A 22,803-nucleotide genomic window follows, 5' to 3' on the forward strand; every position below is an offset into this window, starting at 1 on the left:
ACATATTTACATACATAATTATTCAGGTGCATGTGTAATAACTTGTGAAATCTTGACGATACAGCAGCTCTTCTTCTTCTTCGTCGTCTTGTCTGATGAACTCAACCAAGCGTTCTAACCACGACCTCGCCCCTCCCCACCCATTCGAATTTCCGTAGGCTGGAAATAATGTAATGATATTCTAATGGGCCGCTTTGTGACATCACAAACCCTGGAAAACAACGCTGTAGTCCAAACGAGCCATTCGTTGTAGTTCTTGAAAAGGGATTTTTTTTAAACAAAATATCTCCCTTTGGAGTGGACTTTGAGATTTGTAACTTTGTAGATCTTTTTTATGCCCAAACATACACACTACACACTGACTAAAATTCAAAAAGTGAAAAAGCATAATAGGACCCCTTTAAATGACTGCATGCAAACAAGGCAATGGCTTTTCCACAACCAGGCAAATATTAACCCGTTCAAAAGGGGTTTATAAGAGTTTATTCTCACTAAAAAGACAGGATGCAACTTTTATTATTGTAAAAATAGACCAGTCACACTGAAACTTTTAGATAAAGACAGAGTAGGAGGAAGTAACTCTTTGATTTTTCACATTTATCCCTTAAGTCAAATTCAAAACTATTTCCAACTAGCACATTTACATAACTTTTCATAATTTATATAGATCTAATCCCATTTAAACAACAAAAGTCATGTACACTAGATCTATGCTTTAAAGAAATAATTGGAAGTAACTTATTCAAGAATGTGAACAAACAGTATCTGTCTTCAGGACAGTGAACATATGTTGAGGAATTAGTAAATTAGATTTGTCCTTGCCATGTGTGAACACAAAATCGCAGATGGTTTCAAATAATAAAAAGAAAGAAAAAAAAAACATTTTAAACAGTTGTATATCTTGTTTTCTTTTGAGAAACAAAAAGTAATATACTGAAGATCGTATTGACGACTTTCCCCTCATACAGTGAGTAAGAATGATTTGAGATATCAAGCTTCTATTTATTCATTTTATTTCGTCAAAGTCAGTTTATCATAAGACTCTATTAGAATTGGAAAATAGTCCAGGAGTTATGTGGAGTAACTAGTTTTATGATACTTTTACGGTGACCTCTGTAATTTTTAAGCTTGAAGGACTCCGTCCCCATTCACAATCATAGAAAAGGATGAACAGCAAATTTTTCTAATTTCTTTTTTTTTTTTTGTATTCCACAAAAAAATTGAAGTCATACGAGGTTGAAGCGACATAATGGCGAGAAAATGAACGAGTAACGTTAAACAAATTTTTAATTTTTAGATGAACTATCCCTTTAAGTGAATCTCTTTCCACTTATTATATCTGGCGTTAACCATAAAGGAGCTAAAAACAATGTTAACTTCTCATAAATATATAAATATTAATCACGACTTCGTTTAGTTTCACCCTTGACCATTTTGTCACCACATTCAAGATAAAAACTTACCATAATGTTAAGTGTCGTCGTCATCTTCTTCAGTTATCGGTGAAAAAAAAACGGCCAACTCCAGGTTTAACCGGTAATTCCCCAAACTCGAGTGCTCAGTATTTGAAATTACGTTTATCTGGCGCGAAGCAAGTGAAAAGATCAAAGTCTCTCGCTTAACGTATTCGTTTAGTTTCACCCTTGACCATTTTGTCACCACATTCAAGACAAAAACTTACCATAATGTTAACAGTTAAGTGTCGTCGTCATCTTCTTCAGTTATCGGTGAAAAACCAACGGCCAACTCCAGGTTTAACCGGTAATTCCCCAAACTCGAGTGCTCAGTATTTGAAATTACGTTTATCTGGCGCGAAGCAAGTGAAAAGATCAAAGTCTCTCGCTTAACGTATTTTTTATCCACTGAAAGTCCGACAAAATGGCTAAATGTCGGTTTCTGCGCCTCCGCTATAACCGTCTCGAGCGACACTGCGAAGTTCGAATGCCAAACACTACAACAACGCACCGCTTCCGTTAATGGTTGCTCGCGAGACTGCAGAGCAGGTTCTCTTTGTTATTCCCTTTCAGCTGACCTCGATTCATCTTCCCTGTACACTCATCTACTGCATGACGTCGCGCGTGCAAACGATGCAGTTCAAGTTGACGTTACAGCATTCACATCAACAGGATGCAAAACAATATTTGAAAAGCCCAGAGACTATATCCATTTATGCCGAACACGAAACTTGGCTTTGTGTTTAGCGCGCTCGCGAGCGCTTTGTGAGCCACATATAGAGCCTATTGTTGACAGCAAAAAATCCCGAGCAGACGTAGACGATTTGCACGCGCAGGGTTCAAGGCTGCGTAATCTGCATGCCATCGATTCCCTACATTTTCGCCATCGCACAAATACATGCAACATGAACAAACCGGTTTCGTGATCAACAATAACCTGTCCACTCCCCCTGCTTGCCTTTATCCGAGTAATGTCTTACAGTTAGAAAATAGCGCCGCCTGCTGAAACATCGAACGCATGTATTATAGCCTGCCGTGTTTTAAAGGAAAAGTTCACTCAAAAATGACAATTCTGTGAACATTTACTCAACGTGCATTATTTTATTTCTTCAGTGGAACACAAAAGGAGAAGTCAGGCAGAATGCAAGCCTCAGTCCCCATTCACTTTCATTGCATCCTTTTTCATAAAATGAAAGTGAATGACTGTTTTTACTCTCCGTGTACATGTCAGGATAACCTCTTAAGAGGTCATTTAGAATTTTACAGCAGAAAACGTCACTTTACCCTAACTAATGTAATTGATAAAAAGAGCAGGTTTTGTTCTTTCATTCACTTTTTTGGATGTGAATATGTATAAGATTAAAATCATACATTCAAAGATACAAATACACAAAATTAATTTTATTTACAGACTTCTAGCTTGCTAGAAAATAGAATCAAATAAAGAATCAAATAAAATTAAAAACAAAGATACAGAAAAAATAATGCATATCTCAGTGCATATATCAATGAATTTATCATCATTATCAAATAAAATTAAAAACAAAGGAAAAAAAGAATGCATATTTTACTAATCTGGAAACAAAAGATTATTAATAGTCACATGGTGTCAGAAAGAAAGTACATTTCTAAGAAAAATCTGTGTTTTACATATCATATATATATATACATACATACAGTGTGTGTGTGTGTGTATACATCTTACATTTTTGTATACTATTTTATGTTTTTTATTTTACTATATTAAGATTTTTATAAAGTCAATGTAAGAATAACTTTTATATGTTATTAATATTTCAAGATAAACACTTACTGGACTGAAGCAACTTAGATTTACTTGATTCATTTTTTTTTTAAAGAAAATGTATACAATATTATGTATGTATGTGTATGTAGGTGTGTATCTAAATGTAAGTAACCAATATTATAAATTTCTCAGTCATCATTGTATTGTATTGCATTATATGTTTTGATCCCATAATAAAAACTTCATAGCTTTGATCGTAAAACCAAGCATTTAAGTATAATAAGACATATTATTGGTATTTATATGCAACTGATATTATGCATTTTATGCAAGTAGTCTGTTATACAAATCTGATTGGTTTACATCATAAGCTATCATAATTTTGTCATAAAACTGAAGTGTTTTTTTCTTCTTCAGTATTCTCATGATACTATATGAGCCATAAAAGCCTCATGTATCAAATATAAAACAAAACATAAAACACATGTACAAATAGGCCTATTAGGCTATATTATTTCTAAAAGGTTCAATAAACTATTGCATTAATTTATTTTCTGACTATTTCATATGTCAGGCTTTACAGGGTTAAGAATGAAATAGAACTGTAAGTTAACAAGATGTAGTAGGCCTATATTAGGCATGGAAGTGTGTTGTGATTTGATTCAAGTAGATTTGCATATCATGGTTGAATAAAACATGGAAGCTTATAATAGTACACCTAGCACAAATTTCACAGAAGAGAGAAAATCATGTTTTATACAAAACATGAAAGTGTGCATAAATGATGACAGAATGTCTATTTTGTGTGAACTGTCCCTTTAAGAAGGATCAAACCCCACCAACTGGCGTTTATCTCTGTTCTCTATCTATAAACTGACTGGGAAAGGGTAGCTTAGAAATGTACATGGTTTGGGGCAGGATGACTATTCAGAAATGCACACACACACACACACACACACACATACATATATATATATACAGTATATATATATATATATATATACAGTATTATATATATATAAACTATACATATTTTGTCCACTTTGGACGAATTACATACAAGAAATCGAAAAAATATGTTATAAAATATAATTATAGGCTAATATATATATAATAACCTATATATAGGCATAATATATACAATCTAAGTTCTGAAAATGTACATTACACAAAGAATATCTCGATTTTAACGTCATTTTAGTGAGACAAAATATTAGTCCCGTTTTTTTTTTTTTTTTATAAAATGACCTTCGTAGCATGGCGTTGGCATTTCAGAGGCGAGTGTTGTGAGCGCTCAGCGTAGGCGTTACGTCACTGAAGTCCTCCAGCTCTGGGAAGATGCTGGTGTGTGTCTGCAAATAATAAAACCATAAAACAATACAAAGAAAAAATAGGCCGCTTCCTCTCTATCAGACATCTATTGGACAGACGGTCGTTGAAACAGACCAGCCATACAAGGTAAAACGATTTTTGAGGGAAAAAAATCCTATTGTGGTTTATAATAAATTAGTGAATGCTCTTATATGTTACGGTTATTCAATATCTACATATCTTGATATTCAAATAGCGCCTCTCATTTATTGTCGCATTTGCTGGACAGCTATTACTAACAAAAGAGGAGGCAAATGTGTTAAGCCATGCAATGGTGGAGAAGAAGGACATTGAGGGAGGATGCTCAGGATTGTGGCTGAGCGATTGCAGGGCTGAATTTTACGGAACATTAGGTTTAGTATATCCGTAATCTAAATGTTTCTGATATAATAATTGTAGTCTATGATTTTGCGCATTTGCAAGTCTTATTGACGTGGTGTGTGGCAAATACCGACGCTTCTGGTTGGTTTGTCAGCGCTGTGAACAGCCTTCACCTAAATACAGCAGCATTATTGAATCGACAGCGATGGACACTGAATATCTGTTGTTTTAGAATATAAATCATCAGTTTAGTATCCCATAATAACGTTGGCTTAACCGTTGACATTAAACGTTTGATAACCTTGGAGTGCGAGTCTACAATAAAATCCCACCTTTCCTTCGATTCACTCATTTGGTGTGTAAACGGGAGAAACATTATTACATTATCTAGCTTGTGAATTATTTTGTGTATGAGAGTATATCACGCCAGATTTCTATTGAGTAATGTATACTAATATTATGAACAATAGTAATGTTATAGTAGAAGTAGTGTGGAGGAAAAAAGCTTAACATCACTGACTGAACATATAGGCTAGCTTTTATTTTAATCTCTGCTGTTTGTTGAAACCAGTGTCAAATATTTACTTTATTTGCTGTCTGGAATTGATTTTGAGTTTTTTAAAGGGCATTTTTAAACATGGCAAGTCTCAATATGAAGAATTCTAGCTGTAATAATTATATCTGTAAGTATACCTACTAAATCAAATTAGCATTACATACAAATATAGCTGCAAATTATGCACAAGATATCATAAAACAATAAACACTAACACTATATTCGAATATACCATTCTCTACAGTCGACTATCTTGGTAGATTTGGACAAATTTCTAGTTTTCTAGTCTTCACATTTGCAGACCTGATTGTAGTGTTTTTAATCAAAAACACTTCAAAACTCAAATCTGAGACAGAGAATACAAATATCTGACAGCTACAGGTCAGGTTTTGTATCGTCACTGAACCCAACCCTGGATAGGCCCAGAATAAAATACATGGAAATGTATCAAACATTAGATATAATAAACTGAAATTAATTGAAGAGAACCCCCACATTTTAAATGGCTGGTGCATTTTTGCCCCAAAATGGTGTTTGTCTTGTGGTAGAGACTATTCTGCCATTTCTTATGTGATTATAATATTATTTTGTGTGTTTTGCCTTTTTATTTCATTTTACAGGCCACCATAGTTGCTCCATTTGACAGAAAAATACAGAAGACCGGTCTTTGCTTGGCAGATCACATTCCTTATACTTGAGATGAAAATGACCCGGCCTGTTTATTAGCACATTCCTTCACATAAAATTTTTGGTGGGTTCGCTTGCTTGCACTCAAAGACTGCCAATATGTACGGAAGTTCACGCTCTGTGAGCAAAATGGACAGCAATCACGGTGGGGGTAGAAACAACCAGGGCAACTCTGGACGCTCGCCACGACTGCCTCGGTCACCCCGTATGGGCCACCGTCGCACCAACAGCATGGGGGGCAGCGGCGGAGGCCCGGGCGGCTCTGGAGGCAAGACGCTGTCCATGGAGAACATTCAATCTCTTAATGCTGCCTATGCCACGTCGGGGCCGATGTACATGAGCGACAACGAGGTCGCAATCGGCACCTCCTCTGACCTCCCTAAAAGTGGCATAGCGACAGGGCGCTTTGGAGGCAGCATTCCTTACGGGGTCCGAGGAACCGTTACAGGCAGCACGCCGGACATGGCCATGGTGCCTGCGGTGTCCACCGACTCTATGGGCTTTGGAGGGGAGATCCACGTGGCATCAACCGTCCCTCACTCGCTACGTCAGGCAAGGGACAACACCATCATGGAGCTCCAAGCCCAGCTCAAGGAGGTGCTGAGGGAGAATGAGCTCCTTCAGAAGGAGATCGAGGTGAAGGAGAGCAAGCTCAGCTCCTCCATGAGCTCCATCAAAAGCTTCTGGAGCCCGGAGCTGAAGAAGGAACGTGCACTGCGCAAAGACGAGGCGTCCAAAATAACAGTGTGGAAGGAGCAGTACCGCGCTGTGCAAGACGAGACACAGGTGGGTACATCTGGCAGGATATGCTTGTTTTTTTAAATATAAATGGATGTTTATTGCTGATCGGAGAGCTGTTTTGCTGTTTCTGTGGGATTTAGGATTAAAGCGTGTGCTTAAAGGAATTTAGTTTTAAATTAGGATCTTAGATAAGTACTAAAAGGCACTGTATATCTATAAAAGTGTACTTTTAAGGCCTGTTTACAACAAGGAGGGTAACTATAAATTTGTTATAATTCTTCTAATTGTATAAGAATATGGAAGTCCACACCACCACTATAACGATAATGACACTGAGGAACGATTACATTGAAACCATTTTCAGAACATGTTTTGTCCAGCTGGTGAACAATAAAAACATTGACAGCCAATCAGAATCTGACTTTAAAGAGCTTGAGCATTTAAAGCGGCAGGAATTTAAACTGCAGTGCATGCTTATAATAAACATAAACAAATTACCGTGCCTTGGTGTGGACGTTAATATAGTTAATGTTATAGTTGTCTTTATGGTTATAGATCTTGGTGTGAATTGGACTAAACACTGATTCTGAATAAGTGCTTCCCATTTTACATACGCCTTGCACTATTCTGTGCCATTTGGTAGTATAAGAAGTGAAAGTAATGTGTTCACACTGAAAAACACATTGAGGCATAGAGCACTACGAATACATGAATGATGTACTTCATCAGCTAAAAAAATAAGGTCAGAATTTGTAACATACTTCTATACTACTCTTACTATTCCTGCCATATGTCGTATATATGTGAATTATATATGTATGAATTTGTAACATACGACTATACTACTCTTACTATTCTTGTCTCATGCCATATATGTGGCAGAAATGGTAAGTTATATGATAGCATGCTATTGCAAATACAATGAGAGTGTGAAATATTGAGGAGCTAGACATGTTAAAGATAGCGACAACACAACCACAGTATTTTTAGTGTTAACCACAACTAAAACTATTTAAAATTGGTAATTAAAATAAAGCTGAAATAATATACAGGGCCGTCCCCACCTTGCACCGGGCCCGCATCAGCTAAGGACGGTGTTACGGGGCTGACAAGACGTGAGGATCCATGTGCAAGCTTTATCTGCATCAGTGCATTTATATATTTATAGGAGTGAGAATTGCGTGATTAAAGATCCAGCTTATCTTCAGATGAGAAGGAAAAGTCTACATCTGCTGTGAGGTGATGCTAATGGCCAATCCTGAAATGGACATCCTGGTCCTGCTGCGTTCGGCTCACTGCTGAGTTGACTGCCTGAATTCCTGCAAGCCACAATATGTTCAATGTGCAATACATCTGAGCTAATAAAGGATGAAAGTCTGTTTTCTGATATTCAGTGGTTCTTTTAAATGTATGTTGAGATATGGATGAGTTTTGATAGCAGTGACAGTGGCGTAGTCCTCCATCTATGTTGCGTTTGAAACACTCCTCATATTTGAATGATTAGCTTCAAACTGTGATTCACTGCAACATGGCTTTCATGACAGATTTCCAGACGAAGGGGCATACAGCACTAAGCTAATGACGACTTGGTTATTCACTCCTTACACCGTTCACTCGAGATTGAAATTAACACACGAATCATCAGAGAGCTCGGATTCTGTATGTGTTATTTGGTGATTCTTGGCAAGTAGTTTTGTGCCTGTTGGGCTTAATGAGACCTTACCATTAATTATGGCACAGTTGTGTATGTGTGTGTATGATTAAGAAAATTTATAATTACTGTTGTTCAGTCGCCTTTTGGCTGCCATCAAGTTTGCAGCATAGTAGTCACATCTGAATTTGGAGTAAAGAAAGTTTGAGTCTTAGCATACATTCATTTCAGTTTTCTTGCCAACTTTACAACTGGTGTTAAAAGAAAGGAAAGGACATGACATGTGGCCAAGTTTGGTGACCCATACTCGGAATTTGTGCTCTGCATTTCACCCATCCAAGTGCACACACACAGCAGTAAGTAGTGAACAAACACACACCCACATGGTGAACACACACCCGGAGCAGTGGGCAGCCATTTTTGCTGCGGTGCCCGGGGAGCAGTTGGGGGTTCGGTGCCTTGCTCAAGGGTCTTACCTCAGTCGTAATATTGAAGGTGGAAGAGAGCGCTGTGCATTCACTCCCCCCACCTACAATCCCTGCCGGTACCGATACTTGAACCCGCAACCTTTGGGTTGCAAGTCTGACTCTCTAGCCATCAGGCCACGACTGCCCCCGGACGAGTGTGTGATGAATTGTGTTGAGGGCAAGTGTGTGATGAATTGTAGATGAGCAGCTTCTTAAAAGCACAATTCACCACAAAATGAAAATTCGGCCATTATTTATTCACTTTTGTTGTTGGAAACCTGAACACAAAAGGAAAAGTTTGAAGAATTGTACTGGTTGCTCTTTAGATGGTCAGTAATTTGGGACTGAGGGTTTTAAGCTTAAAAAATATTCCAATTATATCTTGAAAATATTTCTTCCGAAGCCATATGATTGCTTTATGTGAGAAATAGATTGACATTTAAGCCTTGACAAATTATTGAGAGTTCATTAGAGAAATGGCGATGCCTAATTTGTTAATGAATGTTTCTTTTGAGTCAGATCTTTTCAATTAATCACATGATCCTGTTCATAAAGCCTTAATGATTTGTTCAGAAATAATATGATTCAGTAAACAAGGTTAAAGGGGTCATATGATGCGATTTCATTTTTTCCTTTCTCTTTGGAGTGTTACAAGCTCTTGACTACAGGGGAAAATTATTAGTGAATAACAACAAAAATTTTGTTTTGTTTCTCACACAATGGACCAGTGTTATTTTAGTATTATTTATGTACTGTTATAGTATTTATTCATGTTTTGAATTAGCTTCTATTTTTATATTTCAGTATTTTAATTTCAGTAATTTTGTAATGTGTTTTTGTATTTTTTATTATTATATTATTATTATTAAATTATATTATTTTTTACTAATTCAAGTTGTAGTAGTAGTTACAAATGAGATGTTTACATCATAACTGCTCTCAGTACTTACTCGTATTACTGCTTCTATGAAAGATGATGCTGTAGATTGAACTGTATTCACTGATGAATAAAGAGAAGCCATAATAAATAATAAGATAACAGCTGATAAACTATCATGTGAAACTTCTTGGCTGTTAACTCTCCCTTATATCAGTTCTAAAATCTACAAATCTACACTGTAACTGGATAATGAACTACTTCTGTTTCAAATATTTTTTTGAGAGTAAATATTGCATATTATTCTCTTCTATCCATCATAGCACCTGCAGACAACCGTGCAGGCACTGCAGGCCGAGCTGCGTATCCAGCGCGACTTGAACCAGCTACTCCAGCCACCTGGGGAGCCGCTGGCCTGCGAGCCCAGCGAGGAGCAGGAGCGGCAAGCTCGAGAGGTGTTCTTACTCCGCCGTACCCTGGAGGAGATGGAGATTCGCCTGGAGACCCAACGGCAGACACTAGTTGCTCGCGATGAGTCAGTCAAAAAGCTCCTGGAGATGTTGCACTGCAAGGGACCCTCTTCTAAAGCCAGTGAAGAGGATCACGAGCGCACACGTCGCCTCGCAGATGCCGAGATGCATGCACACCACCTGGAGAACCTTCTAGAACAGCGTGATAAAGAGCTAGCAGCTTTGAGAGAGGTGTGTGATAGCTAGAGTTCAAAATATAAATAAAAAAATATGAAATTATATAATATGCTAAAAACAGTGTTACATATGGCACATTACAGTATATTCCAGGTTAATAATTGCATTACTTTCACAGTGGGTCTTCACTTGTATCTAACTGCACTCTCAGAAATGCCTTGTAAACAAACAGCATCATGCTGTGTTTCTACAGTGCATATGCACTATGAAGGCACCCAGCATGCAATGCAGCATGAATAGATCATAATTACAAATAAGTGTTTTTTTTATATTTAAATATCGTTTACTGCTATAAAACAAATTTGAACAAGTAACATTTTTAAACTGTATTTTGACAATACAGTTTGAATAATGTTTGCTGAAATGACAAACCTCATATAAAATGAATAGTAAATAAAACGGCTCATTCAATATTTAGTACAACTTCCTGAGGTTGACAGCCAACATTTTCTGAAGGTGAAGCACCTCCTTTCACTGAACATTTGCTGAAAAAAAGTTTCAGGCCCTATTTGTGGTAAGTGCCATATACATTTATCTGACTGCACTGAATTAAAGCAGAAAGACTATTCTCTCTTCATGCTCCATTATAGCACATTCAGTCGCATAATGACCACAGCTATTCTCCTCAAAGCACAAAAAAGTAGGATACTTAATTGAACTAGATAGCAGGAGACCCTATTTGTACCTATAATAGAGTACAGCTCCTGCAATGTGATAGAGAATTCAGCCAAAACTAAACAGCGCTGCTCTCCCTCAAGGTATGATGAAATATCTGAAAGCTCTATTTCTGGCACTGGTGTGAAGGAAGTGCCAACCATGTGTCTTTAATTCCAGGAACTGCATCGCCGCCTCGAGGGGACGCCAGAGACTACGAAAACCAAAGCTCTTCAGACTGTAATTGAGATGAAGGTAGTACTTTAGCTCCGATTTTAATTAATGTGACTGTTTACATATGATGACAGCAACCACATTTATGCTTTGTCTATTAAAAGCATATACAAATTCATGTAAAATATCAAACAGTATTTCATACTATACAATGATAAAGCTTTAAGGGATACCCTTGTGAAAAAGAAATACACTTTAGCATACTTTTAATAAGAGTGCTTATTACGGAACTAATATACTTTAAAAGAATATACAAGAATATATATAAGTGCAAACTGACTGTAATGTTTTTCGAACAGTTAATTTAATGTTAACTGCAATTAAGTGAAGATGTATTTGTTTGAATGTATATTAATCCAATTAGCTGAACTTTAAAATGCTTTTTCCCCCACTTAGGTAGAACTTTCATAATTACAAATATGGTTAAAGTGAAATATGGTTTAAGCGTACTGACAAATTGAATGACTTCTATTAAAAGTTGAATATTATGTATTTTAATATATTTGTAATTACACATTTGCAATGACAAAGTTCCAATTTAGTACATTTAAAGTATATTAACTTGAAATGTAATATCAAATTACACTAGAGTTAAAATTATTATCAAGTATTTTACAGTTGTACTTAAAATAAAGTACTTTAGTATGTATCAAAATAAGTGTACTTCTTTAAAGCATGATAGAAGATTATTAGAAAATTATTTAAAATGTACTTTAAAACTTTTAATTTGACATTATTATAATGTGCACATTTTAAAAGTTATAAAACATAGTCATGAAAGTGACACTTAAGTGGCCTTTTGATTCATTAATATTATATTATCTGCCAGTAAAGTTATTTTTTAATATACTTTTAAGATTTGAAGAACACTACAAGATCACATTCAATACAATTAAGCACACTTCTTTTTCACAAGAGACAGTTCAGCTAAAAAGGTCTAAAAAAGCCAAAAATTATATCATTTACTCACCTTCATGTTGTTGCAGACTTACATGATTTCCCTTCTTCTGTTGAAGATATTAAAGAAACCGTTCACCCAAAAATAAAAATTCTGTCATCATTTACTCACCGTAAAATTGTTCCAAACCTGTGTGAATTTCTTTCTTCTTTTGAACATGAAAAAAAAAATGTTTTGATGAATTTTGGTAACCAAAACTTTGCTGGTAGCCATTGAGTTCCATAGTTCATGTTTCATAGAATGAAAGTAAATGGTAACCAAATATGGCACAACAGAAAAGTAGCATAAAGTTGTATGTTCAAATTTTGCACACTGGAATTGGTTGATAGACACCAATGATGTCTGACATCATATTTTTGATGCGTCTCACAGGATTCTCAGATCAGTTCTCTAGAGCGGGGCCTCAGAGAGCTGGAGGACCAGGTCATGATGCTCCGCTCCAATAGCATGCTTAGCTGTGAGGAACGGCAGGAGGAGGCCAAGCAGATGGAGGTCTACCGTAACCACACCAAGTTCATGAAGAACAAGGTACTGCACGGTCTGCTTTAGAAGAACACATCTGGATTAGTCTCACATATGAATAACAAACCTTGAATAATTCTGTTATGTAGATGGACCAAGTTAAGCAAGACCTTTCCAGGAAGGACACTCAGCTCCTTGGCTTGCAGACCAAGCTGGAGACCTTGACTAACCAGTTCTCTGACAGCAAACAGCATATTGAAGTGCTCAAAGAGTCTCTGACTGCCAAAGAACAACGTGCTGCTATTCTACAGACAGAGGTAGTAGATCACACCAGTGGTTGGTCTTCACCCAACACACCATCAGAATCTCTGACCAGTGCATACAACGGTTTTGCAGGTGGATGCTCTGAGGTTGCGTCTGGAGGAGAAGGAGACCATGTTAAACAAAAAGAGTAAGCAAATCCAGGAAATGTCTGAAGAAAAGAGCACACTCAATGGAGAAATCCATGATCTGAAGGACATGCTGGAGGTCAAGGAGCGTAAAGTTAATGTACTTCAGAAAAAAGTGAGGACTGGATTTCACCAATACAATTCATTTTTATTTTATTTGACTTTTCATTAGAGGGAACTGTTGATAACAATGAACAAAATGTTCTCTTACCACACGTGTCAGAATTTAGTCACCATATCCACTATCCTTAAAAATACTGAAAGTACAAAAGTCATACATGTCGTACATTAAAAAACAACTATGAGAACCTAATGAATAATTAATACTGGTAAACTAATGATAAAGATATAAATCAGACAGACACTGATTTAAAGATAAAGGCAGATCATAAAAATAATATCTACAAATAAAATAATATCTACAAATAATAAATAATTGTAAAAAATAATTAAATAAAAAATAAACATACAACAATAATAATGAGAATATACAAAATAAAATAAAGAAAAAAGTAAAAAAAAAAGAAAAAATATAAAATAGAACTAATAATAAATAAACATACAACAATACTACTACTTCTACTAATAATAATACTATTACAGCTGCTACTACTTCTTCTACTGCTGCTAAAAATAATAAAACAAAGAAAAATAAATGAATAAAAATACAAATGATGACTAACCCAGCTTATTCATATTCATGTTCTCTATATTACATTATAACATTAACAAAGAACAAAAAATAGGAAGACAACAATCCTGAGTAAAATGAAAATGATATTCACCAATACAGTGTTTTAACAATCATTTCTACCAAAATATCACAGTTACTGCAGTTACTGTTACTGTAAAACCATAGTAAATTATTATTGGTTTTATTATAAATAAATATAATTTATAATTATAATTATTAATATATATTATTAATATTAATATATTAATATAATTATATAATATATATATATATATTAATAATTATATATATTAATAATTTTATTATTTATTATTATATCACACATACTGGTAAAACCTGAATGCACTGTAAGTCGCTTTGGATAAAAGCGTCTGCTAAATGCATAAATTAATATTATTATTAAATTCATTATTATTAATTATTATTATAAATGGATTCATGGTATTTTAGCAGAAACAAATGATTACTTTTGTGGATTTTCATATAGCCACAACCAAAAATAACACTTTTTAATATTAAAATACTAGATTAAAATTAATTTTATGTCAAAATGATTCAGGTCTAAAAATATGTATCAAGCATTCTGGTGAATTGCGAAAGTATAAAAGCAGGAAGAGCAATTAATTACTAATACTTATTATTAAGTATCTTGAATAAAGTATTTTCCCAAAGTGGTGGGGAGAAGTGCGTGAGATGTTTTGGGATAAGCTGTGCCATTGGCTCAATTTATAGCTTTTCCTTCAAATGCAGGAAATACTTTTAAAAATACCCTTAGATAATGTTGAGAATTCACTACATTAAAAGTTTGGATGTTTATGAAAATGTCAATTCACATAAATCTTATATTAACTATGTTTCAGATTGAAAACTTGCAGGAGCAGCTGAGGGATAAAGAGAAGCAGATGAGCAGTCTTAGAGAGAGGGTGAAGTCCCTACAGACAGACACGTCTAATACAGACACGGCCCTCACTACACTGGAGGACTCACTGGCTGAGAAGGTGAGGATCACCTCTAGAGGACACTATAACACACCACCGGACTACAGGACAAATCATTGGTGCACTTCCAAATGGCATCAGCATGGTCGTAGTCTGGAGTCGAAACATCTGTGCTTAGTTATAAACATTTCATGCTCGTTGTGTATGCTTTCTTTTTGGCACTGTGTTAATGTGTCCACTTGTAAACAGGAACGTATTATTGAGCGCCTGAAGGAGCAACGTGACCGCGAGGAGCGAGAGAAGGCAGAGGAGCTGGACAGCAGTAAAAAAGAGCTGAGGGAGTTAAAGGAGAAAGTCAGCATGCTGCAGGGAGACCTGTCAGACCGAGAGGTTAGAGATCACCAAACAGTCCTGAAAGATGAGTGGAAACACCATTAAAAACACATAACAAGATTATGAAAACATTTTCAGCTGTAGAACAACGTGCAGCTATGAACTGTGCAAAATACACTACACAAAACATTGTATTTTTGTCTTTTATTCAGCAATAATATTAATTTATATACAGTATATACTGTATATATATATATACATATATTTGTAAAATATAAAAAAGATCCATTTATATTAAAACTTAACAAAGAATATATCCTGAGTTTTTTTTTTCATACTTCATTGGCAAATAGATTAAAAATACAAAATATATTAAAGTTTATACTTAAAATAAAAAATATTATTGGCCAGTGAAGTTGAGATAAATAAACTTAATTCAAGATATATTCTCTGAAAACAAGTTTTAATATCTTGTGAAATTTTGCTCTCAAGTAAATCTTAAAATATTTAATATTAAACATATTAAAAATAAAATTAAGATATCTGAAACAAGTCTTATCACAATTTTGCATTTCAAGTTAATCTATGTTGTAGTGTTATTTTAGGATTATTTATAGTTTGTATTAATATTTTGAATTTTTGTTATATATTTTCAGTTTTCATTTTAATTTTAGTTTATTTTTTAGTAATTTTGTCGTGCTATTTCAATTCTATTAGTTTTATTTCTATTAGCTTATAGTTCAATATTTCAGTTGGCAAAAATGTGTTTAATAGTTAGTAGTTAATAATAACCCTGCTAAGTACTTTTAAGGATATTTAGATTTTTTTACTAGAACACACAAAATACTGATTAAGAAAATTTTTGACATTTATTATGAAAATAAGGTTTTGATTTCTCTAATATGTGTAATAAAATACTTTGGAGAAACTATTCACATAAGTTAGTCAATCTCGAAACATGCTTTTAAGCAGATATCCTAATTGACAGGTTGGTTAAGTGCCTGTCAAAACAGATAAACCGTCATGCCATGAGCTTCTAAAGTTACATGTATACTACAAGTGTTTGATGGCTCTATACCCGGGACTTCAATGCTGAGTTTGGTTTCAGACTTCTCTGCTGGACCTCAAAGAGCATGCGTCGTCGCTGGCCTCATCTGGCTTGAAGAAAGACTCCAAACTGAAAAGCCTAGATATCGCCCTTGAGCAGAGGAGGGAGGAATGCATTAAACTTGAGAACCAACTAAAGAAGGTGAGCAAAGGCATATTTATTCAAAAGATTTGTACCTTATATACAAATAGAATTCCAGCTAGCTACTGTATCTACCATGATTTTAAGAAAACTTGAATGGCTGTGGAAATTCATTGGTCAAACAATGTGGGAACCCAGTGCTTAGTATAAATATGCAAACCGGAACGTAGCTAATATAAACTACAAAGGCAAAAAACAAATGGGAGCGTAAGCAAGGCTGTATATATGTGAGTTTGTGTTTATATCATGGTAATCTATTAGGTCCAGAGTGCCGCAGCCAATGCACAGGCCAACGCAGAGATATCTGAGAGGATTTCTTCACTTGAAGCTGATGTGGCCAGACACAGGGAAGACTCCGCCAAAGCCCAGGCTGAAGTTGATCGTCTATTGGACATCCTGCGTCAGATGGAGAATGAAAAGAACGACAAGGACAGAAAAATCAGTGAGCTGGAGAGGTCAGTCTGTTTCCCTGATCGGCTTGACTTGGTGTCCCCTCTTTTTTTAAAAAACGTGATTATTTGTCGCGTTGGTGAAGCAGTACAAACGTGTTACATCTTTATCCATTTTTGCTGTTAAAGCATCACCGTCAAAACGTTTTCAGTGTCTGCGTTTGGCGAGGCTGGTGTTTTGACTGGGCTTCTTTCCCCCTCTTTGAGTTTTGCTTTGAAGCACTGATCAAGTGCTTTTTTTCTCACGCTGAGTGGCCTTTGAACTTCTGCTTTTTGTCTCCCTTTTTTTCACTTTTTCACCTGGAAATGTGTACCTAGTGTGGCTTCCAGGTTAGTAAATACATGTGTACTTCCACACACATAAATGGAGTAAAATCTGTTTAAGACCCCATGAAATCAAAGTTTCATGTAGCTTTTAGACAAATTTATCCTAGTGTATACTTAAAAGTTGAAAAGACCTAAAAGTAAAAAAAAACAAAAATAACTTTTTGAAGATGTGCATTTAAAATGGACAGTCTTTCTCTTCCAGGAAAACTGGCCAAAAGTATTAATGACACATCCTGAAGTAGTTCAATTTTCTGGGGATGCACCAATATTAAAATTCTGGACAATAATTATTTTCATTTTGTGGCCAATAACCGATAAATTCTACACTATTTTGTCAAAATAAACTAAAAGTAAAACTCTAAAAATTAAAATAAATCATTTTAAATGCTACAAGTGAATTTAGGCATCCCAACTATATAATGTATAGTATGAAAAATTGCTATTCATTTTGAGATTTGCTAAAGATTACACTTAACAGTGTTAAATTATTTTTAAAGATTAACTTTAAATTAGTTTTAGATGACAGCAAAAATGATCTAAATATAAAAATTGGGAAAATGAACATAAAAAACTTAATATTAAAAATGTATATTTATTATATAATCCAATAAAATGACATATCTTATAATTTATCTGATATCAGATCAATTAAAAAAAAAAAGCAGATTAAGCGGATATGGTACCTATTATCGTGCATCCATTTTGTCCAATCACAAGCTCTCTAGAATGAGATTGCCCCGCCCCCTAATCCCACCTGACACTGTCTAGAAAGTTCATGGATGACGTAAATAAAGTGTTTTGCCTAATTAAAAAAAATAATCATACAAAAAAACAAGCCCTTCATTATGTCCCACGGAAGACTGTTTTCGTCAAATGATTTCATGGGGTTTTAAGTGAAAACAAAGAAATGGAATGTATTTTGCTCCTCTGTAAAATCGCTGTTTTAGCTTTATGACTAGCACAAGGAAGTTATTATTTATGTGATCAGGCTTGGTGATATTTATTAACTAATAATAAAACCAGCTATCTTTTTCCAGCTATTAAATAGTCCCCTCCACCCCAAATCTCTTAAACTCTTTATTTTACTATTAAACCCCAGAGAGTTCCTCTCACAAGCGCTTCATGTTTATGTTTCAGGCAAATGAAAGAGCAGAGTAAGAAGTTCTCTGGCAAACACAAGGAGCCGTCAGGGAAGGGCAGAAATGTCAACGATGGCCCACAGCAGGTGAGACTTACAGAGATAGTAATGACAGCTTTGCCATAAGCTCCTCTGTTTTGACAGATCGCTGTATATTTAAACATTGTCAAACTGTGCTGGTGTGCATATGATGAGCTGAACCCCGTCTATCCCAGGAGTCACTGCGGCAGAAGGCAGAGCGCATCGAGGAGCTGGAGGAGGCTCTCAGAGAGAGCGTTCAAATCACTGCCGAGAGGGAGATGGTGCTGGCGCAGGAGGAGGCCGCACGAACCCACCAGGAGAAACAGGTCAATACTATAAGACTTACTATTTCAGAATCGACTATTCAGTGGGTTGTGTGAATGATTAGTTGACTATTCGATGCATCTACAAAAACTATGATATGCCACCCTAAAAATGTTCTTGACACAAGATGCTCAAAATAACAGTGAGTGGTGATGCAGTTGTCAAAGATGTCTGTCTCTGTGTTTATGTGGAGATAGTTCTTTTAAGGGGATGAATTTAAAGATGCAACTTCTCAGAGAGTGGTTTACTGTGAAAACTGTCTAAAAGCTAAAGCGCAGCATGCTGGTTCTCACCTCAGCAAACTCCCAAGATGACTTAATATGATTTAAAATAAGACAAAATGAGCATTAAAATAAACCAAAAACTTGAATATATGATGAAGCCAAATTGTAGTCAAGTGTGATTTCCAGACCTAGAAAAGTAAAAAATAATAAAAGTAAATTAATAAAATCTTAAAACTCCATTTTAACTCCATTATAATAATCACATTTTTTATTGGGTGGAAATTGTAAGTAAAAATATTTTTAAATATCTTTTATTCTTAAAGGGATAGTTCACCCAAAAATTAAGTCATCATTTACTCACCTTTGTGTTCTTCTAATGCCGTATGCCCTTCTTTCTTTTTTGGACCACAAAAGATTTATAAAAAAATGTCCCGTGCGTGTTTGTCCATATAATGGCAGTGTACGACAATCAACATCAAGCTTTTAAAAAATAATATCTATGATCATTTACCCACAGAGCACTTGGAATATACGGCATGTGTTGCATGGGACTGCTCTGTGATACTTTTGCATCTTTTTAAAAGCTTCGTGTTAATCGCCATACACTACCATTTAATGGACAAACATGCACAGGACTTTTTTTTTTAAATCTCTTTTTGTGGTCTGAAAAAGAAAGAAGGGCATACAGCATTAGAACAACACAAGGGACAGTAAATGATGATGAATGGTGAACTATCCCTTTAATCATTTTCCAGTTAATAGCAGGAAAGTAGAAAGCCATGGGGTCTTCAAATATCGTTGTAAACAATGGAGGGCCTTGGAGTCAAAAAAGTTGAGAACCACTAGCATGCTAACCAAAGCACCACCACTAAAAATATCAAGACCAGAAAAATAAAAGTTTTTCATCCATGCTTGTATTTCCCTACTGTAGAAATAAAAGGTGAGGCCAGGTGAGGCTGGTTTTTGGAACATGGTAGTCAGTTTCTTGTTGGTCGAAGGTAGTCTGCCAGGACTAACCAACTTGAACAAGATGTTCAACCAGATTGAACTCTGCCTCTCTAGCTGGTGGACCATCTAGATTAGCTTAGACCAGCTAGAAACCATTTAATACCAGAAGCTAATATCAGAAGCTAGTTTTGCCTGAATTTTTAGCTGATTTCTTATCAAAATGTTTAGAATCAGTTTCTGGAATCTGCAATATGCAAAGTCATTTTACTTTTTTTTTTTTTTTTTTGCAAAAAACACGTGTTAGTTAAGGTGCAGTCACACTAGCGAAAATTTGGCATGCAAAAAAGTCCATTGTCGATACACTCTGAAAAATAAAGGTTCTTTATTGGCATCTATATTTCCATGAAGAAACTTTATCATCCATTGAATCTTTCCATTGCACAAAAGGTGGAAACATTTTTCTTTAGATACCTAAAATGTTCCTCACACTAAGAAAAAATGGTTCCTTTAAGAACTTTTCAAGAAGGGTTCTGTGGGGAACCCAAAATGGTTGTTCTATGGCATCTCTGCCAAAACTCCCTTTTGGAACCTTAATTTTTAAGAGTGTAGCGTGTAGCGATGAAGCACAGGTCACACAGAAGTCACTTTCAAACCAAGCAGCTTGTTGGTCAACGTGGCAAATTCACGTGACCAACTTGAACATGATGCGGAAAATACGTAGGCAAAATCTTTCATACTCACGCAGCATTCCTAATCACGCGGATTCCTTTTGAAATTACTGGATTTCACCCTCGAAAATTCCCCGAACAGAGCGATAAATGTGACAACACGTTCAGTCAATTTGTGAAGTACAGAATAAACAGTAACAAATAAGTTACCTTCTGTTTATGTCTTAAAAAGATGGAAGAGCTCCTGGGAGCGATGGAGAAAGTGAAGCTGGAGCTGGAGTCCATGAAGGCCAAGATGTCGTCCACCCAGCAGTCTCTGGCTGAGAAAGAAGCTCATCTGACTACACTGAGGGCCGAGAGGAGGCGACACCTGGAGGAGGTGCTCGAGATGAAGTACGTTATCAACTTTCTTTGTACATCTTATCATAACAGTGCTTACAAAGAAACCAAAAACTGTGAATCAATGGAGACTGAAAGGATGAAGTGGTTTTGCAGACGTTTTGTGAAATTAAAATCGTATTTTGCATGGGGAAGATGCAGGCCATATTCCATACAGTTTGCTCTGTTCCTGAATGTTTTTATGCTGTTTTATACATTAATAAATCAAGACAGTGACTAAACGGCCAATTTTGCATTGGCCTTCATAGCAGCATGAAAAACAATAGTTTTATTCAGATTTTAAACAAAGGATATACTGAAAGCGGGCAACATGACAATACAAGAGCGCTTCCATTCTGTTCTAATGAATGGAGCTGTCACTGCTAGTTTACATAGTTTCATGCGTCTGCGTACAGCATGAGCTTGTTGACTGTCCGTATAAAGAATTCTTCCATTATAATCAATAAAGCTGCAACAATGCAGAATAAATCTCTTATTTACACCATATTTACATTTAAGGAGCATTCTAGTTTTTTCGCTCGCTTGCAGTGTACATATATTTGATGTTAGACCATATGCAATAAAAATGAGTGGTCTATTGATTTGATACAGTGGATTTTGACCTATTGGTAATTAACAGGATTAGTTAGTTGCAATCATAATCTTAAATATTTATTCATTAAATGAACACATGCAGTCTAGTCAGTGTCATGCATGAACGTGTACAATATAACATGTAGGAACAGCAACAAACATCAGATTGTAAAGATTTAAAATATATTTCATCTTCGACTGCCATTTGTGCAGGATACACATTTGCTATGTGTTATATAATGAACTTGAGATCTAAATAAATTGCTTTTCCAGATCACATATTTAAATCATTAAATAACCATCTTTCACATGAGAGCTCATTCTGAGGTCACTTTGGCAAGCTGTAGTGTTAATAATATAAATCAGTTAAAAGAGAGTAAACGGAGATAAACATCACGACAGAAAAATAGGCTGTAAAACTTTAACTAGGTGTATTTTTTCGTGCCATGTGTTTGTGCAGATAATAAATGCAGAGGATGATTCATTCTGCACGTGGCTTGTTCTGTTTGCTATTTCTGTCTCCACACTTCAGCCCTGCTCCTTGGAATCTGTTGAAAAACCGAGAATAAGCAAGCTATTTCAGTCTTTCTGAGACAATTATGCGCAATCATTTTGACCAAATCCATACTCCCTTGAGATGTTTTGTACTTGTTAGGGATGTAACGATTACCGGTTTGACGATAAATCATGATAAAATTCCCCACGGTTAGCATTACCGTTTCATATTTTAATTATCATTAATACCGTATTAGATTACCGCGATTTGAACAACTCGTGATAAATAAATACTGTCCAGCATAATGCACAGTTTTCAGTAACAGCACAGCAGCAGAGTAGTTTCGTTTTGAGTGAAAACAGGGCAGAAAAGTATTTGTATTTGACATACAAATGAATATATGAATGAATTAATTATATGAATGTACCTCTGAAGGTTCTGACTGTCTTCAGAAACGATTCGATGGCATTTTGTTTTCATCTTCGCTCCATGTAATACCTAAAGGAAGTGTTCTTAATCGCAATACAGCTTTGTCCATGGAGGTTACAGGAAACAGCTCTAATTCAGCTTTTCTATAAGCGCCACCTGCTGTCAGCGAGTGGATTTACAGAGACTTGTATTTACATTCAGCCTGTGTGCGGTTTCTGTCTGGCTAAAAACGGACCGAATTTGCATGCCCTGCTGTA

General features: G+C 35.6%; 3 protein-coding genes across 7 annotated transcripts in view; 1 reads left to right on the top strand and 2 right to left on the bottom strand.

Annotated features, from left to right (window-relative positions):
- Window positions 1-2,403, bottom strand: part of LOC107716717 (serine/threonine-protein kinase WNK1-like) — a 23,610-nt gene extending 21,207 nt beyond the window's left edge. For 2 of the 3 annotated variants that reach the window (XM_016523247.1, XM_016523245.1), the window contains exon 1: window positions 1,464-1,618. The gene's annotated coding sequence lies outside the window, so the exon portion shown is untranslated. Of the gene's footprint in view, window positions 1-1,463; window positions 1,619-1,681 lie in introns of those variants that run through there. The other variant, XM_016523246.1, reaches the window with a different exon arrangement.
- A 2,053-nt stretch (window positions 2,404-4,456) lies between these two features.
- LOC107716719 (ELKS/Rab6-interacting/CAST family member 1-like) overlaps window positions 4,457-22,803 on the top strand; it is a 26,823-nt gene continuing 8,476 nt past the window's right edge. For 2 of the 3 annotated variants that reach the window (XM_016523250.1, XM_016523249.1), the window contains exons 1-15: window positions 4,457-4,659; window positions 6,070-6,922; window positions 10,196-10,573; window positions 11,414-11,488; window positions 12,798-12,953; window positions 13,037-13,204; window positions 13,284-13,451; window positions 14,891-15,028; window positions 15,218-15,358; window positions 16,410-16,550; window positions 16,812-17,005; window positions 17,318-17,329; window positions 18,464-18,551; window positions 18,680-18,811; window positions 20,882-21,042. In XM_016523250.1, the coding sequence (XP_016378736.1) occupies window positions 6,236-6,922; window positions 10,196-10,573; window positions 11,414-11,488; window positions 12,798-12,953; window positions 13,037-13,204; window positions 13,284-13,451; window positions 14,891-15,028; window positions 15,218-15,358; window positions 16,410-16,550; window positions 16,812-17,005; window positions 17,318-17,329; window positions 18,464-18,551; window positions 18,680-18,811; window positions 20,882-21,042 (2,639 nt within the window). In that variant the 5' untranslated portion in view covers window positions 4,457-4,659; window positions 6,070-6,235. The remainder of the gene's footprint in view (window positions 4,660-6,069; window positions 6,923-10,195; window positions 10,574-11,413; window positions 11,489-12,797; window positions 12,954-13,036; window positions 13,205-13,283; window positions 13,452-14,890; window positions 15,029-15,217; window positions 15,359-16,409; window positions 16,551-16,811; window positions 17,006-17,317; window positions 17,330-18,463; window positions 18,552-18,679; window positions 18,812-20,881; window positions 21,043-22,803) is intronic. The other variant, XM_016523251.1, reaches the window with a different exon arrangement.
- LOC107716721 (mitochondrial inner membrane protease subunit 2) overlaps window positions 22,113-22,803 on the bottom strand; it is a 117,178-nt gene continuing 116,487 nt past the window's right edge. The window contains exon 6 of the mRNA XM_016523258.1: window positions 22,113-22,169. Coding sequence (XP_016378744.1) covers window positions 22,131-22,169 — 39 coding nt within the window. The 3' untranslated portion in view covers window positions 22,113-22,130. The remainder of the gene's footprint in view (window positions 22,170-22,803) is intronic.

This window comes from Sinocyclocheilus rhinocerous, unplaced genomic scaffold (assembly GCF_001515625.1).
Source record: "Sinocyclocheilus rhinocerous isolate Xijiao unplaced genomic scaffold, SAMN03320098_v1.1 scaffold1201, whole genome shotgun sequence".
Lineage (NCBI taxonomy): Eukaryota > Metazoa > Chordata > Actinopteri > Cypriniformes > Cyprinidae > Sinocyclocheilus > Sinocyclocheilus rhinocerous.